At 35.0% G+C, this 17,952-nt stretch overlaps 1 protein-coding gene across 2 annotated transcripts in view; it reads left to right on the forward strand.

Annotated features, from left to right (window-relative positions):
* The window catches only part of EMCN (endomucin), a 103,403-nt gene that overhangs the window by 62,362 nt on the left and 23,089 nt on the right, over positions 1–17,952 (forward strand). For both annotated transcript variants that reach the window (XM_016223644.2, XM_016223643.2), the window contains exon 5: positions 3,056–3,094. In XM_016223644.2, the coding sequence (XP_016079130.1) occupies positions 3,056–3,094 (39 nt within the window). The remainder of the gene's footprint in view (positions 1–3,055; positions 3,095–17,952) is intronic.

Genomic DNA, 17,952 nt, shown 5'->3' on the forward strand with positions numbered 1-17,952 from the left:
CAGAATAACAATATATTCATTCATATATAAAAGTCTGGACACCTTAGGACTCAATATAAGTCCTAAGTCTGAATTGGTATATGAATTTTTTAAATTCTACTATACCTTAAAACATAGTTATTTTTCATTTATATCTAAGTCCTTCTAAAATTATTATACTATTTTGAAGGCTGAAAAGAAAACACAACTAAAGGATAGTCAGAAGTTTTTGTCTGATTCAAGTTTAAACATTTTTCATTCTCAATGAAGTCTATCAGCAAGAAAGGTTATGACCTGATATTAATAGCAGGAGAAACAAAGGGTTTTGGTTTTCTTTGTTTTCTCACCCTCTAGCAGCTGATAAATATTTTAACTGCATCTTCTACAGAATTAAGCCATATTCAAAAGCATTTTAACTAGTTATCAAAAGTAGGACTTGATTACATAACTTTTCCTTTCATAACTGTTTAGTGGAAGAAAAAGCTGTCTATTTTAGTAAAAGAGGGTGGACATTATAACCAACAGATCTGAATTTTAACCATTGTACCCCCTTGAGAAAGTAGTTTTACTTCTCTCAGAAAGTGTTTGCAGATGTGCAAAAGGAGAGTCTCTCTTGTAGACATCAACAAATAATATATGGTATCGATCATACAAGTTGCATTAAAAATGGTAGCTATGATTATCAACTAGCTATTTTAAATGAAACATTAATTTTTGCTTAAAATTAAATTTAGGTGGGTATAATTAGTCTTATTCATCATCATCATCATCATTATTATTATTATTACTGTTACTTTCTATTCTCAATTGTTCATTCCATATGTTTTTTTATCAGAGCTCTATTTTGCTATGTCCTGGTAGTGGGCACTAGAATTGTGGCTCTGAGTAAAACATGTAATCTTGGATGGACCTGGAGGGTATTATGCTAAGTAAAATAAGTCAGACAGAGAAAGACAAATATGGTATAATTTCACTTACATGGGGAATATATAAAAAAATAAATAAATAAACAGAAAAGAACAAACAAAACCAAACAGAAACAGACTCATAGAAACAGAGAACAAAGTTATGGTTCCCAGAAGGGGATTGGGTGGGGAGATGGGTGGAAAAGGTGAAGGGATACAAACTCTCAACTATAAAACAAATAAGTCACAGGATGTAGTGTACAGCATAGGGAATATGATATTGTAATACTATTGTCAATAATATTGTAATAACTTTGTATGGTGACAGATGTTACTAGACATATTGTGGTGATCACATAGTAATGTATGTAAATGCCAAGTCACTATGTTACACTACACAGAAAATTAATATAATATTACATATCAAGTACATTTTAATTTTAAAAAATGAAAAAAAGAAATCACTATCCTCATGGCGTTTATATCCTGACAACAAAATATTTTTTAAATAAAGTAAATGTGCCCTAGCTGTTTGGCTCAGTGGTTAGAGCACTGAGTCTCAGACTGAAGGGTCTAGGGTTCAATTCTGGCCAAGGGCACGCACCTTCATTGGAGGTTTGATCCCCAGCTCCAGCTGTGGCAGGCTACCAACTGATGTGTCTCTCTCACATCGATGTTTCTCTCTCTCTCTTTCTCTCTCTCTCTCTCTCCCCTTCTCTCTCTCTTTCTCCCCTTTCTACTCTCTCTAAAAAGCAATGGAAAAAATATCCTCAGGTGAGGATTAAAAAAATAAATTAAAAAAATTCATAAAGTAAATGTCACTGTAGTAAAGAAAGTACTGTTGAGCAAATGAAACAGTGTGGTGGACTAGTATGAAGGGAAATGAGACAATTTTAGATAAGGTGGCTGGAGGAGACTTCTTTGAGTGTGATGTGGTGATATTTGAGCAGAATCATGAAAAAATAGAAAGAAGCTGATGTCAGCCTGAGAGAGCAACATTGAGGTACAGAGAAGGGCAAGCAGACAAGCCTGAGGCGGGAAGAGCCCCATGACTTTGATCTAAGCAAGGGTATGACTGGTTGGAGATCAACTGAGGAACAAGGCAGGGGCCACATCCTCTTACGACCTGCCAGCCTAGTAATAGTAGGGAGCTACTGAAGCAGCCCAGTTTAAATTTAAAAATATTTTTCTAGGTGTCTGTTATTGCAGTTACCAACACAAGAGATATGGGTTCCAGATAAATAGTAACCAATTAAGTGGTGGGACATATTTGGAATATATTTTGAAGCTAGAGCTTAGGGAGGTGAGAGAAAGAAGAAAATCAAGAAAGGCCACTACTTTTTGTCTTGTGCGACTGGGGGGCAAATGGGCTATGCATTGAACCAAAAAGGCGGATACCAGCCAAATAAAGGTACAAAGAAGGCTAATGAGTACTTTAAACATTTATTATTGGGCTTCTATTTGTTTCAAAAATATTTTCTATATTTTCCACATGGTAAATATTGTTCATGGTGAATATACTTAAAGTTGTTGAAGTGAATTTTATTGTCATTCTCGCAAGTAATTGGACTTGTAGAAAGCTCTTCTCCATTGTATTTACTTTAAAGGAATCCCCTAAATTTCAAAAGTATCTGTCTGAACCTTCCTGAATCTTCCCCAGGTGAGGAGATGGATCAGGTCTTACTGGGCATACGTCACATAGCAGCACCAAACATACAGCACCTCCCAAAGGACCTGTAGTTGTCTGTGTCATCTTGACATATTCAAGATGTGAGGTTGTACCAGACGGTCTAAAGCAGAATTCAGCAAATTGTGGCCTACAGGCCAAATCCAGCCCTCACCTGTTTTTCTAAGTAGTGTTTCACTGGAACACAGACATACCTATACTTCGGGTATGATGTGTGGCTACATTCACACTACAACAGTAAAGCTGAGTAGTTGTTAATGGCCTGCAGAGCCTAAAATATTTACTATTTGGCCTTTAAGTAAAAGTTGGCTGACCCCTGCTCTAAAGTAGCTTTTAATCATGAAGCCTCATGATTTTCTAATTTAAGGGAAAGTGAATCACAGATGAGCTAAGTTCTATATTCATTTGCCATCTGAAATAATTATGAGAGTACCTGTGATGTTCAGCATTTAATTTTAGTGATTTTCTTTTCTTTCCTTTAAAGCTGAGAATCAGAGTTCAGTCAATGCCACAAAAATATCAGGTAAGTAAATGTTTTTATCCTCTGAGGATGTTCATGTGTAAAATCTCAAAAATAAGAAAAAGTAGATCAACCAGTTTGAGCACAAGGTGAAATGATACAGGAAAAACATTACATAGCAACTAAAATGTTTAGGAGAGCTTGCGTTTCAAAATAAATGCAGACCAGGGAACCGTACAAGAATGTGCCTGAATGTTCTGTGGCTTTAGTGAGTGGAAGCAGCCCTGGTAAATGCAGGAAGCCTGTCGGATTGTCCTCTGAAGAACCTGCTTCTCCTGGTCTGTTTCTATGGTTGGCATGCCCTTTCCCAGAAGTATAAGGAATCTGTGAGCTGTTCTCTGTATTTCCTAACAAATCCTGGTCCTGGTATCCAAAGAGATGATGTTATAAACCACAAGCAGCAGCCTAAAATGTTGTCACTCCAGGAAGTGCTCATGTTTTGCTATCCTTAGTTTTAAACTGAATGAATTTCAGATGATGGAACAATGGGAATGAAAAAAGAACATTGGGCAGGGGAAGATGGTAATGTTGAATCTTTCTGTTATTTTGAAATCAAAATTATTTTATCTTCTTACATCTTACCTTGTACTTTGACAAACCTCTTAGGTTCTCAATCCTGGTCCCCTCTGGTATTTATAAAATGAGAAATATGTGAAATAAACACAGAAGATCTTGTAACTTTTTTAAAAATTGGAAAAATAAAGCTATGAACATTTTGAGTGAATCTAATAACATTTTCACAGCTGATGTCCTAAATAATCATCATAGTCCACCTTCTACTTTTTACGTTTGAGGAATTCAAAACTGAAATGGTTATGCGTTTAACTTTTAATTATTTACCTTCTACATAATATATTTCATGAATGAAGAGGTTAGTTTTATATTATTAATTCTCTGTATTTTTTTTTTATCTCATCACCATACTTGCATTCTCATTTCCATCTACATAGTCTGGAAATACACTCAAAAGAGCACTGGAAACAACATAGCAAAACAAAACATGAAAACAATGCATCCAGGCAAAGAGGGCAGCTTTTCGTTGGCAGGAACTGTGCATGTTCTGGGGAAATTCTTCCCATCTGCTTCACGGATTGGTTATCTTGGAGCAGCTACAGATGAGGAACTGGGAAGCTGCCAAAATCCTCAGCTTCTTTTCAGGAAAGATTGAGGCATCCTGTATTGTGTTTAGAAAAGTTGTATTTACAAAATGCCAGTTAACTATCATTTATTTTTAAATGTAATGAAAAGCCCATTTAGAATATTTTAATTTTGAGCTATGGAAACTAGTTCTCCTAAAACAGTAAAATGAGCCAATGATTTGAATAGTGGACTAAAAAGAAATGAGACTGATTTTATAACCCATAAAGAAAGTCTGTCTCAAGTTTCAGGTATGTGTTGTGGCTAAAGACTATGTCAAGATTCACTAAAAAATAATAATAATAACATTTATTAACAGGGTATTCGTTTATACCTCTGTTAATGACTGTAATTGTGTTTGTTTATTTAAAACTTTCAGTTATACATATGTATCCAAGCTGTTCAAATATCAAATTTCTGATGCATTCACCCATATGGTCAAGGATAGAGATATTAAAATAATTAATATTTCTTTTTTTAGGTAGAAGTAGAATTCCAGTCCACAGAATTATTAATACTGCTTTTTTAATAATTAATATGAGCTAATATGCATGTGTTTGACTATTTCATACATATTTATCACATTTGATTTTTTTTCATATTATGCATCCAGCTTTAATTTTCTTGAAAAATGATGTTTTTACCACCCACTTCAAAAACTATTAGTAACGGTCTAGAAATTGATGATTGTTTTATATAGGATCTTTTTTTGGGAATTCAAAATAAGTAAGGCAACTGTACATAAAGTGTGAATTATAAGAAATTGCACATAGATATGATGTTTAATGTTATATAATAAAAATAAAAGAAAGGTAGTCATAGTTATACAGAAATGGTTGATACAGGTCTAAAGACATATCTATTCATTCCATTCAGTTGTATGCAGTAGACAGCTAGAGTTAACAATGCTAAGCATGAGGAAATCATGCTTAATGTCTAAAACATGTGGGAAAGTTACACCCCAACTGCCCACTGTATCAGATCTGGTAAGACTTCAAACTTTGTATGATACCCTGCTAAATATACAGAATAGTATATGCCACTAACTGTGGAGTAATAGTAACCACCACTAGCTGAGGCATTCGATACTTTGTAGCCTGCCAGTAAGGGAGCTCAAGGAAGACTGGTAGGCATCATACAGAACTCTACAACTCTAGTCACCCTGGAGGTATAACATGATAGACAAGTTTCACATGACCTTATGTTAAGATTGGTGGAGGGAAAGATCTTTTTCCTTTTAGCTGTGGTTGTGTTATACATCGGATATGGGGAAAGCAGTTTAAGATAGATGAGGAAAGGGTTTATGAAAGAGGTGACCTTCTAGCCACCAGATTATTCTGCTTATTCATTTTTCTAACTCTGAGTTCAGAGCTCATGAGGAGATTGAAAGACCCACTGAAAAGTGATGAAAGGCTGTTTATTTCCTAGAGATATATGCAGATGTCATGTGGCCATTACAAGTTTAAGCAATGATGCAATTCACTTTTCTTTAGCGCTATCATTTTTCCACAGACTTCTTCTTGTAAATAAACCTCTTTATTTTTTTGATAAGAGACTTCAGCTCTGAAGAAAAATGAATATACATTCCTCAGTGTATTGGGAAAGGAATAAACCATTTCCCCTTAATTTTCTGGAAAATACAACTATATTAGTATTGGGAAAGGAATAAACCATTTCCCCTTAATTTTCTGGAAAATACAACTATATTAGTCAGGGTTCTCCAAAGAAACAGAGCAAATAGGATAGGTAGGTAGATAGGTAGATAGATGGATAGATAGATGATAGATGATAAATAGATGATAGATAGATGACAGATAGATAAATAGATAGATGATAGATAGATGATAGATAGATAGATAGATAGATAGATAGATGATAGATGATAGATAGATGATAGATAGATAGATGATAGATAGATGATAGATAGATAGATATAGATAGATAGATAGATAGATGATAGATAGATGATAGATAGATGATAGATAGATAGATAGATAGATAGATAGATAGATAGATAGATAGATAGATAGATAGATGATAGATAGATAGGTGATAGATGATAGATAGATAGACAGATAGATAGATAGATAGATAGATAGATAGATAGATAGATAGATAGATAGATGATAGATAGATAGATAGATAGATAGATAGATAGATAGATGATAGATAGATAGATAGATAGATAGATGATGATAGATGATAGATAGATGATAGATAGATAGATAGATAGATAGATAGATAGATGATAGATAGATAGATGATAGATAGATAGATGATAGATAGATAGATGATAGATGATAGATAGATAGATAGATAGATAGATAGATAGATAGATAGATAGATAATAGATGATAGATAGATAGATAGATAGATAGATAGATAGATAGATAGATGATAGATGATAGATAGATAGATAGATAGATAGATAGATAGATAGATAGATAGATAGATAGAGATAGATAGATGATAGATAGATAGATAGATAGATAGATAGATAGATAGATAGATAGATAGATAGATGATAGATAGATAATAGATGACAGATGATAGATGATGATAGATGATAGATAGATAGATGATAGATAGATAGATGATGATAGATAGATAGATGATAGATGATAGATAGATGATTGATAGATAGATAGATAGATAGATAGATAGATAGATAGATAGATAGATGATAGATAGATAGATAGATAGATAGATAGATAGATAGATGATAGATAGATAGATAGATAGATGATAGATAGATAGATGATAGATAGATAGATGATAGATGATAGATAGATAGATGATAGATAGATAGATAGATAGATAGATAGATAGATAGATGATAGATAGATAGATAGATGATAGATAGATAGATAGATAGATAGATGATAGATAGATAGATGATAGATGATAGATGATAGATAGATAGATGATAGATAGATGATAGATAGATAGATGATAGATAGATAGATAGATAGATAGATAGATAGATAGATAGATAGATAGATGATAGATAGATGATAGATAGATAGATGATAGATAGATAGATAGATAGATAGATAGATAGATAGATAGATAGATAGATAGATGATAGATAGATAGATAGATAGATAGATGATAGATAGATAGATAGATAGATAGATAGATAGATAGATAGATGATAGATAGATAGATGATAGATAGATAGATGATAGATAGATGATAGATAGACAGACAGATAGATAGATGATAGATAGATTAGATAGATAGATAGATAGATAGATAGATAGATAGATAGATAGATAGATAGATAGATAGATAGATGATAGATAGATAGATAGATAGATAGATGATAGATGATAGATAGATAGATAGATAGATAGATGATAGATAGATAGATAGATAGATAGATAGATAGATAGATGATAGATAGATAGATAGATAGATAGATAGATAGATAGATAGATAGATAGATGATAGATGATAGATAGATAGATAGATAGATAGATAGATAGATAGATGATAGATGATAGATAGATAGATAGATAGATAGATAGATAGATAGATAGATAGATAGATAGATGATAGATAGATAGATGATAGATAGATGATAGATAGACAGACAGATAGATAGATGATAGATAGATTAGATAGATAGATAGATAGATAGATAGATAGATAGATAGATAGATAGATAGATGATAGATGATGATAGATGATAGATAGATAGATAGATGATAGATAGATAGATAGATGATAGATAGATAGATAGATAGATAGATAGATAGATAGATAGATGATAGATAGACAGATAGATAGATGATAGATAGATTAGATAGATAGATAGATAGATAGATAGATAGATAGATAGATAGATGATAGATAGATAGATAGATAGATAGATAGATAGATAGATAGATAGATAGATAGATAGATGATAGATGATAGATAGATAGATAGATAGATGATAGATAGATAGATAGATGATAGATAGATAGATAGATAGATAGATAGATAGATAGATAGATAGATAGATAGATAGATAGATAGATAGATGATAGATAGATGATAGATAGATGATAGATAGATTGATGATAGATAATACAGATAGATACAGAAATTTATTATAAGGAATTGACTCATGCATTATAGAGGCTCAGAAGTTCTGAGATCTGCAGCCAGTGAGCTGGAGGCCTGGAGACCCAGGAAAGTTGATGGTGTCATTCCAGTTTGAGTCCAAAAGCCTGAGAACCAGGTGAGGCAATGGTACTAGTCAGAAAGCCAGTGGGCTTGAAAATAAAGAAGAGCCAGTATTTCAGTTTGAGTCCAAGGTAGGGAAAGATTGATATCCCAGCTCAAGGCAGTCAGGCAGGAAGAGTTCCTTCTTACACAAGGGAGGGTCAGACTTTTTATTCTTGAATGGGTTTAAGATGAGAGCAACCTACACAGGAGGGCAATCTGCTCTACTCAGTCACTGATTCAAATGTTAACCTCATCCAAAAGCACACTCACAGACACACCCAGAATAATGCTTGACCAAATATCTGGTCATCCCAAGGCTAAACCAAGTTGACAAAATTAATCATTACAACAATATTCCCATAATGACCAGCACAACTTGTGAAGGATCTTGTTGTACCTATTTTCTTCACTTTCCTTAGCTATATTTTAGAAGCTTGATTGCATTGTAGATATTAACTTCAATGGAAAACCAGAAGCTGGAATAGATGTAAGTACCACCAAACTTGACAACTGGCCTTTGAAAAGGAGAACACGTTGTCCTGTCATGTTCTCTATGCTCAGTACCCTGTGGAATGCCTGGGGACGGGTTGCTTATTTCCTGGAATTCATATAACATGAAGCATGAATCATTCTATGCAGAATTACTTATCTGAGAATTCTAATTCTGAATGACAGATTCTTGACACTATTGTTCAGTTAGGATCTACTCAAGCTAAAAATATATTTATATATACCAAAGCAATACTTAGAGGTGTGTTTTTTTAACTTGGAAATTTTATGATGTTTGAAAGATGAGTTGAGAATAAAAGAACTCACTTATGGAATGAGAAATATATCAATATTTATGTGGTAGGGAGAGTATGCCATAAACTTCCACTTAGGAAATTGTATAAATCTGGGCATGGCTAAGTGGTTTCTCCTCTGGTTCAGAGATCTGCTGAGTCTCTAAGAAATGCTCTGCACTGTTCTTGTGCCTCTCTAGTCCACGCTGAAAGGCCATAAGAACTCAGTCTGTCAGCTCATTAGCTGCCCAGCATTCACTTCATAAACCAACATTTTCAATGGTATTATTATGTGTGTGTGCTCCTCCACTGAGCTCTATAGTGTGTTTTGTTTCAATATGTTAAGAATAATCCTGTTTCTTTGTATGTATCTGCATGGTCCAGTTTGGTCTGTTGAAGGAAGGAGGTATTCAATTTGTCTTGAAGGAAAGAATACATTCCTGACAGAAGCCTAAATTGAAATAGATTATATTTCAGGTAACAAAAATAAGAGACGTGTACCTATAACTCATTCCTACTGAAATGCAGCAGCTTAGGTAGCATTGAGCTGTGGTTAACTATACAGACACTAGAGCTTGCATTCAAATCCTGGCTCTGCTATCTACCTGCTGTGTGACCTTGGGCAAATGAGTTAATCTCTCTAGATTTCAGTTTCCACTTTGTACAATGCAAATATTAAATATACAATAACTGAATGAGTTAATATTTGTAAAACACTTAGAATAATGTCTGCCTCACAGTGTCTAGGGCTTGGAAACAAAATCTTTTAAAATATTTTCATGTCCATATTTTGGATCATTTACATTCACATTCTCAGAAAACATGTGGCATAGGCACAGTTACATATTGAAAAGCTTCTCAGTGTTTTCAGATCATACTGTACAAAGTGTGAATCTGAGTTAAGATCATGGGTGTATGTTGGAGGAGGGGTGAGAACATTCTAAACTTTTCAGAATGCTGAGAAAAAAATGTAATTGATCATTGAGAATGATGCCACTAACAAGTAAGATAATTCAATTCAACTGTGTTGGTTACATGGGGTAATAGAAAGGAAACAAAAAGAGTTTTGAGTCATACTTGGCTTATGGCTTAGTTCTTCCACTATTGTCAGATGTATTACTTTATCTTTCTGAGCCACAGTATCTCTCTTTCTTAAAGCACAGGATTAAAATGCTTAAGAATAAGGTGAATTAGCACCTATGGAAGTAATTAGCATGGTACCTCATTCATTCTTTGTATATTGTACATAATTTTCTGTAAATTAATAACTAGTCATATTCAAATCACAAAAGAAAAATACAGCCTCCTTCCTCAGTATATATTTCTACAGACTTATCTCAGGTAAATAAATCTCCTTTCACAGTTTTTCCTGGGTCAGAGGACATTATTACCTCAAGTTAGTCACATTGATGGCCCAGAGCAAAGTAAAAAAAATTTGAGATAAAACTTTTTCTTGCATTGCTTTAAGGATACAACTGTGTCATAAAGGTAAAGTCTGGTGAGAGAAGAAATCAGTTTTCATCATGTGAAGGCAGAAAACTTTCTCTTTGTTATTTTACCCGTTAAGTAAACAGAGTATGCCCTTATGGGTGAAAATACATTCTAGCTATGACAAAATCTGTATTGAAAAGAACCTTCACAAGAATCTTAAAGCTAGAAGAGACTTCATATCAGCATATTTCTGATATGTCATATCAGCATATTTCAGGGATCATATCAGCATATTTCTCTCCCCAAACGCAGCCTGGTACCAACTAAGCTTATAGCATTTATTGCCTGTAAACACTTATGTGCCACTTTTATAATAAACCATTTTCCTCTATGATAACAAAAGCCTAGAGTAAACCATGCTTCCTTTCCCTGAATGTCAAGATGCTCAGAGTCAATGCTCTGGCAATGCCAGCAACTACATTAACTCTTATTAAGGAGCCTGCTTGTTCCTTCCATTGGCATTTGTTCTACTTCCTATTTCTATTTTATTCATTTTATGGTATATGTCATTGCTTAAGTTCCTCAAAGCCTTCTTCGTAAGGCTTAGTTTCTAAATAAGAGTCAATAAACAATAACATAGTCTCTCCTATTTTGGTCCCTGACCTCCTGTTTTGTCTTACCCTTTATCTCTTCACATCTATCACTTCTGGGCTGCGCTTCTCACCTTGCCTGCTAGAGGTCCTTAATCTCTTGTTCTCTGCTGTATTTCCTTCAGCATCTACTCCTGGGCCCGAGTAGGTGTCCATTTTTTTCTGTTATTGCAGAATGAATCAAAAAACTAATAATAAATATGTAGCAGGTCTAATATTAAGATTAAAAAGGTAATCTCATTAATATACTGAGTCTTCAACAGTAAACTTTGCTTCTACAAAGTTTAGGCATTCGGCAAAGACTTGTGGACCCAACTTCTGGACACTCTTCTAGCATTTGGAAACAACAGTAAGAAAGATAAAGATTCTTGCCATCAAGCGTTTTATATTTTGGTAGGGGAGAAAAACTATAATCAATAAATATACTAATCAATTCATATAGTAAGGTGGTAGGTGATAGGGGCTGTGAGAAAGAGAATGTATAGAGCAGTTTAGGGTTTAGTTCTGGAGGGATGTAGTTTGCATATTGAAAAAAGTGGTCAGGTAAACCTCCCTGAAAAGATCTGAGTAAAGACAATAATTGAGCCACCCAATAGATGGGGGAAGAGCATCCAAGCAGAGATAGAATTTGAGGAGATGCCTGGAATGTTTAAGAAACTACACCAAGTACCTGGGCAGAGGGGGAAGGGACGCAGGGGACTGGCTGGGCATATGACCCAGGGTTTGGTGGGCTATTGCAAAGACTTTGGCTTTTTCTGTAAGTGGGATGGGGAAACTTTGGGGGTTTGAACAGAGTCATGATATGATCTGACTCATGTTTTATAAGTATAAATGTGAGATCTGAGGAGAGACTGTCCGGTGAAGCAAGGATACCTTTTGCAAATTTTCCAGAAGCCAGGTCATGGTCACTTAGATTGAGGTAGTATCAGGGTAGGTGGCATGAAATCTCCAAATTCCGGGTATATTTTGAAGATTCATCCCATAGATATTCTTGATGACTGTATGTAGTATAGAATGGAAAGAGATGAGTCAAAATAGTTCTGAGGTTTTTGGCCTGAGCAATTGAAAGGGATGATTGCTATCAACTAAGATGGGAAGGATGCAGATGAAGAAGAAGCCCAGGTTTAGATATGTTGAGTTATAGATTTTTATTATTTCCTGAGAAGGCATCTGGATTTATGGAGACAGAGTTTAAGAAAGAGGTCTGAGCTGGAAATATAAAATTGGGGATTATTAGCTTTGATGTTGTATTTAAACCTTGAAACTGAGTTTGATCACCAAAAAAATAGTGTAGTTAGAGATGAGGAACAAGGGCTATGTTTTAGGGCCTCCAAAACTGTGAGCTAGAGAGAAGAGGAGGAACGAGGCAGGATACCAAGAAGAATAAGCCATAAGATAGGAGAAAAAGAAATAGAATGTGCTTCACTGGAGCCACATGAAGAAAGTGAGTTAAGGAGAAGTGAATGATTTATTTTATTATTTTTTAAAATTTATCTTTATTGTTCAAAATATTACAGCTGTCCCCTGTTTTCCCCATTAACCCCTCCCATCCCCCACCCATTTCCCTCCTCAGGCCTTCACCACACCATTGTCTGTGTCCATGGGTTGTGCCTATATGCATATAAATTCTTTGGTAATCTCTTCCCACTCACCCACCCCCTCCACTTTCCCTCTGAGATTTGTCAGTCTGATCCATGCTTCTATGTCACTGAATCTATTTTGTTCATCAGTTTATTAAGTTCTTTAGATTCCACATATAAGTGAGATCATGTGATGTTTGCCTTTCTCTGCCTGACTTATTTCACTTAGCATAATATTCTCCAAGTCCATCCACACTGTCCCAAAGGGTAAGAGATCCTTTTTCTTTACAGCTGTGTAGTATTTCATGGTGTAAATGTCCCACAGCTTTTTTATCCACTCATCTACTGATGGGCACTTGGGCTGTTTCCAGATCTTGGCTGTTGTAAATTGTGCTGCTATGAACATAAGGGTGTACATATTCTTTCTGATTAGTGTTTCAGGATTCTTAGGATATATTCCTAGAAGTGGGATTACTGGGTCAAAAGGCAGCTCCATTTTTAATTTTTTGAGGAACCTCCATACTGTTTTCAATAGCAGCTACACCAGTCTGCATTCCCACCAGCAGTGTACCAGGGTTCCCCTTTCTCCATACCCTCACCAGCCAGTACATGTAATTTCTTGACTTGTTGATGGTAGCCATTCTTTCAGGTGTGAAGTGATACCTCATTTAAATTTGCATCTCTCTGATGATTAGTGATGTTAAGCGTGTTTTCATATGTTTCTTGGCCATCTGTATGTCCCCTTTGGAGAAGTATCTGTTCAAATCCTTTGCCCATACCATGGGGCTCCCTTGTATTTTGAGGCTGTTTTCTTTTGCTGTGCAGATTTTTAGTTTGATGTAGATCCATTTGTTTATTTTTTCTTTTTTTTCTCTTGCCCTAAGAGATATATTGGTGAAAATTCCACTACATGAGATGTCTGTGACTTTACTGCTTATGTTTTCTTCCAGGATTTTTATGGGTTTTCCAACTTACATTTAAGTCTTTTATCCATTTTGAATTTATATTTTCTTGTGTATGGTGTAAGTTGGTGATCCATTTTCTTTTTTTTTTTGCACATACATGTCCAATTTTCCCAGCACCATTTATTGAAGAGACTGTATTTACTCCATTGTGTGCTCTTGCCTCCTTTGCCTCCTTATTGACTGGCCATAATGGCTTGGGTTGATTTTTGGGGTCTCTGTTCTGTTCCATTGATCTATATGTCTGTTGTTGAACCAATACCAGACTGTTTTGATTACAATGGTTTTGTAGTATATTTTGATATCCAGTAAAGTGATCCCTCCAACCCTGTTCTTCTTTCTCAGGATAGCTGTGGCTATTCGGTGTCTTTTTTGGTTCCATATAAATTTTTGGAATATTTGTTCTAACTCTGTGAAATATGCTGTTGGTATTTTAATAGGAATTGCATTGAATTTATAGATTGCTTTGTGTAGTATGGACATTTTAATATTAATTCTTCCAGTCTATGAACATGGTATATTCTTCCACTTGTTTATATCTTCCTCTATTTCTTTTTTCAGTGTCCCGTAGTTTTCTGAGTACAGGTCTTTTACATCCTTGGTTAAGTTTATTCCTAGGTATCTTATTTTTTTAGTTGCAATGGTAAATGGTATTATTTTTTTTAGTTTCTCTTTCTGAGGGTTCATTCTTTGTGTATGAAAATGTCATCAATTTTCAGATGTTAATTTTGTATCCAGCTACCTCGTTGAATTCATTTATCAAATCTAGTAGTACTTTGGTGGAGTCTTTAGGGTTTTCTATGTATAATATCATGTCATCTGAGAATAATGATGGTTTTACTTCCTCCTTGCCAATTTGGATACCTTTTATGTTTTCTTCCTCTCTGACCGCTGTGGCAAGGACTTCCAGTACTATGTTGAATAATAGTGGTGAAAGTGGACAACCGTGCTTTGTTCCTATTTTTAAGGGAAATGGTTTTAGTTGTTGACCATTGAATATGATGTTCACTGTAGGTCTGTCATAGATGGCCTTTATTATGTTGAGGTATGGCCCCTCTATTCCCACTTTGCTGAGAGTTTTTATCAGAATTGGGTGCTGGATTTTGTTAAATGTTTTTTCTGCATCTATTGATATGACCATATGATTTTTTGTCCTTCATTTTGTTTATATGATGCATCACATTTATTGACTTGCTAATATTATATCAGCCTTGCATCCCTGGGATAAATCCCACTTGGTCGTGGTATATGATCTTTTTAATGTATTGCTGGATCTGGTTTGCTAATACTTTGTTGAGGATTTTAGCATCTATGTTCATCGAGGATATTAGCCTACAATTTTATTTGTAGTGTTTTATCTTTGGGATTAGGATGATGCTGGCCTCATAAAAAGAGCTTGGGAATTTTTTCTCCTCTTGAATTTTCTGGACTAGTTTAAGGAGAATAGGTGTTACTTCTTCATTGAATGTTTGATAAAACTTGCCTATAAATCCATCTGGTCCCAATTTCATTCGTTATTGGCTTATTCAGGTTTCCTAATTCTTCCTGATTCAGCTTTGGAAGATTGTATGTTTCGAGGAATTTATCCATTTTACCTAGGTTGTCTAGTTTGTTAGCATATAGTTGCTCATAGTATTTTCTAACAATCCTTTGTATTTCTGAGTCAGTTATTATATCGACTCTTACATTTCTGATTTTATTTATTTGGGTCCTCTCTCTTTGTTTCTTGGTAAGTATGGCTAAAGGTGCATCAATCTTATTTATCTTTTCAAAGAACCACCTCTTGGTTTCATTGAACTTTTGTATTGTGGTATTTTTTTTTCTGGTGTTTTTCCTCTCTATGTCATTTATTTGCACTCTGATCTTTACTATTTCCTTCCTCCTACTTACTTTGGGCTTTTCTTGTTCTCTTTCTAAGTCTTTAAGTTGTAGGGTTAGATAATTTGTTGGATATTTTTCTTCTTTTTTCAGGTAGGCCTGTAGTGCTATGAATTTCCCTGTGAGGACTGTTTTCATTTGTGTCCCATAGATTTTGGGTCATTGTGTGTTCATTTTCATTTGTTTCCAGGAAGTTTTTGATTTCTTCCTTGATCTCTTTGGTAACTCATTCATTCTTTAATAATATGTTATTTAGCCTCCATGTGTTTGAATGTTTTTATTGTAGTTGATTTCTAATTTCATGCCATTGTGATCTGAGAAGATGCTTGATATGATTCCAATCTTCTTTAAATTGTAGAGACTTGCTTTGTGTCCTAGCATGTGGTTTATCTTTGAGAATGTCCCATGTGCACTTGAGAAGAATCTATACTCTATATCTTTGGGGTGGAATGCTCTGTAAATGTCAGTTAATTCCATTTGATCTAGTGTGTCATTTAGGATCACTCTTTCTTGTTGAATTTTTGTCTAGAAGATCTATCCTGTGATGTCAGTGGGGTGTGAAAGTCTCCTACTATGATTGTATTGCTGTTAATGTCTCCCTTAAAGTCCTCCAGAAGTTTTTTTATATATTTGGGTGCTTCTATATTGGGTGCATACATGTTTATTAGTGTTACATCCTCTTGTTGGATCGATCCCTTTGGTATTACTTAGTGAGCATTATTGTCTCTCATTATGGTCTTCATTTTGAAGTCTATTTTTGTCAGATATGAGTATTGCTACCCTTGCTTTTTTTTTTTTCATTTCCATTTGCATAGAAATTTTTTTCCATCCCTTCACTTTTATCCTGTATGAGTCCTTTGTTCTGAGGTTGGTCTCTTGTAGGCAACATATATATGGGTCATGTTTTCTTATCCATTCAGCTACCCTATGCCTTTTGATTGGAGCATTTAAGCTGCTTACATTTAAGGTTATTATTGATAGGTACTTATTTATTGCCATTCTTTCTTTATGTCTGTGTTCCTCTCTTTACATTTCTTCTTCTTCTCACACCAGCCCCTTTAGCATTTCTTGCAGAGCTGGTTTGGAAGTAATGAACACCTTTAGCCTTTTTTGTCTGCAAAGCTCTTTATTTCACCTTTGATTCTGAATGATAGCCTTGCTGGATAGAGTATCCTTGGGTTCAGTGTCTTATTTTTCATTCCTTTGAATACTTCATGCCACTCCCTTCTGGCCTTAAATGATTCTATTGAGAAATCAGTTGTCAGTCTAATGAGTGCTCCCTTGTAGGTAATTTTCTGTCTCTCTCTTGCTGCTTTTAAGATTCTTTCTTTATCTTTAATGTTTGCCATTTTAATTATGATGTGTCTAGATGTGGGTCTTTTGGGGCTCATTTTTATTGAGACTCTCTGTGATTCTTGAACTTGAGTGACTTTTTCCTTCACCAGGTTAGAGAAGTTTTCTGTCATTATTACTTCAAACAAATTCTCTAATCCTTGCTTGGATTCTTCTTCTTCTGGCACCCCTATGGTTTGGATATTGTTATGTTTCATATTGTCCCAAAGTTCCTTTAAACTGTATTCCTGCTTTTTTTTTTTTTGCTTTTTTCTAATTGCTGCTCTGATTGGGTGTTTTCTTCTACCCTGTCCTCTAATTTGCTGATTCTGTCTTCAGCTTCTAATCTACTATTGATTCCTTCTAGTGTATTCTTTATTTCAGCTATATCATTCTTTATTTCCTATTGATTCTTATGAAGGCTTTTGAAGTTCTCATTAAGTTGCTTGAGCATCCTTCTAACCATTATTTTCAACTCTATATCTGATAGATTGCTTGCCTCTATTTTATCTAGTTCTTTTTCTGGCGATTTCTTCTCTTTCATTTGAGTGTTGTTTCTTTGTCTCTCCATTTTGTTGTGTGCTCTGTCCCAGGGTACCAGGTCAAGGCTGCAGGGGGTGATCAGGGCTTGTTTCTAGTAGTCCCAGGGCCCCATCAGTCAGGTCCTGATGGCAGGTCTATGTGTTTAGTAGGTGTTGTGTCATGATGGCAGGTCCAGGTGCAGTACATCAAGGCTGTAGGCCAGGTAGGCAGGCAGGCATGCCTCACACCACATCAAGGAGGCACAGCAGGCAGGCAGGCAGGCAGGGTGTACCTCATTAAGGAGGCAGGCCAGGCAGGCAGGCCTTGTGTGCCAGGTCAGGAAGGCACCGCTGGCCAGGAGGCAGGCAGTCA

This window comes from Miniopterus natalensis, chromosome 1, assembly GCF_054644295.1.
Source record: "Miniopterus natalensis isolate mMinNat1 chromosome 1, mMinNat1.hap1, whole genome shotgun sequence".
NCBI classification, from domain to species: domain Eukaryota; kingdom Metazoa; phylum Chordata; class Mammalia; order Chiroptera; family Miniopteridae; genus Miniopterus; species Miniopterus natalensis.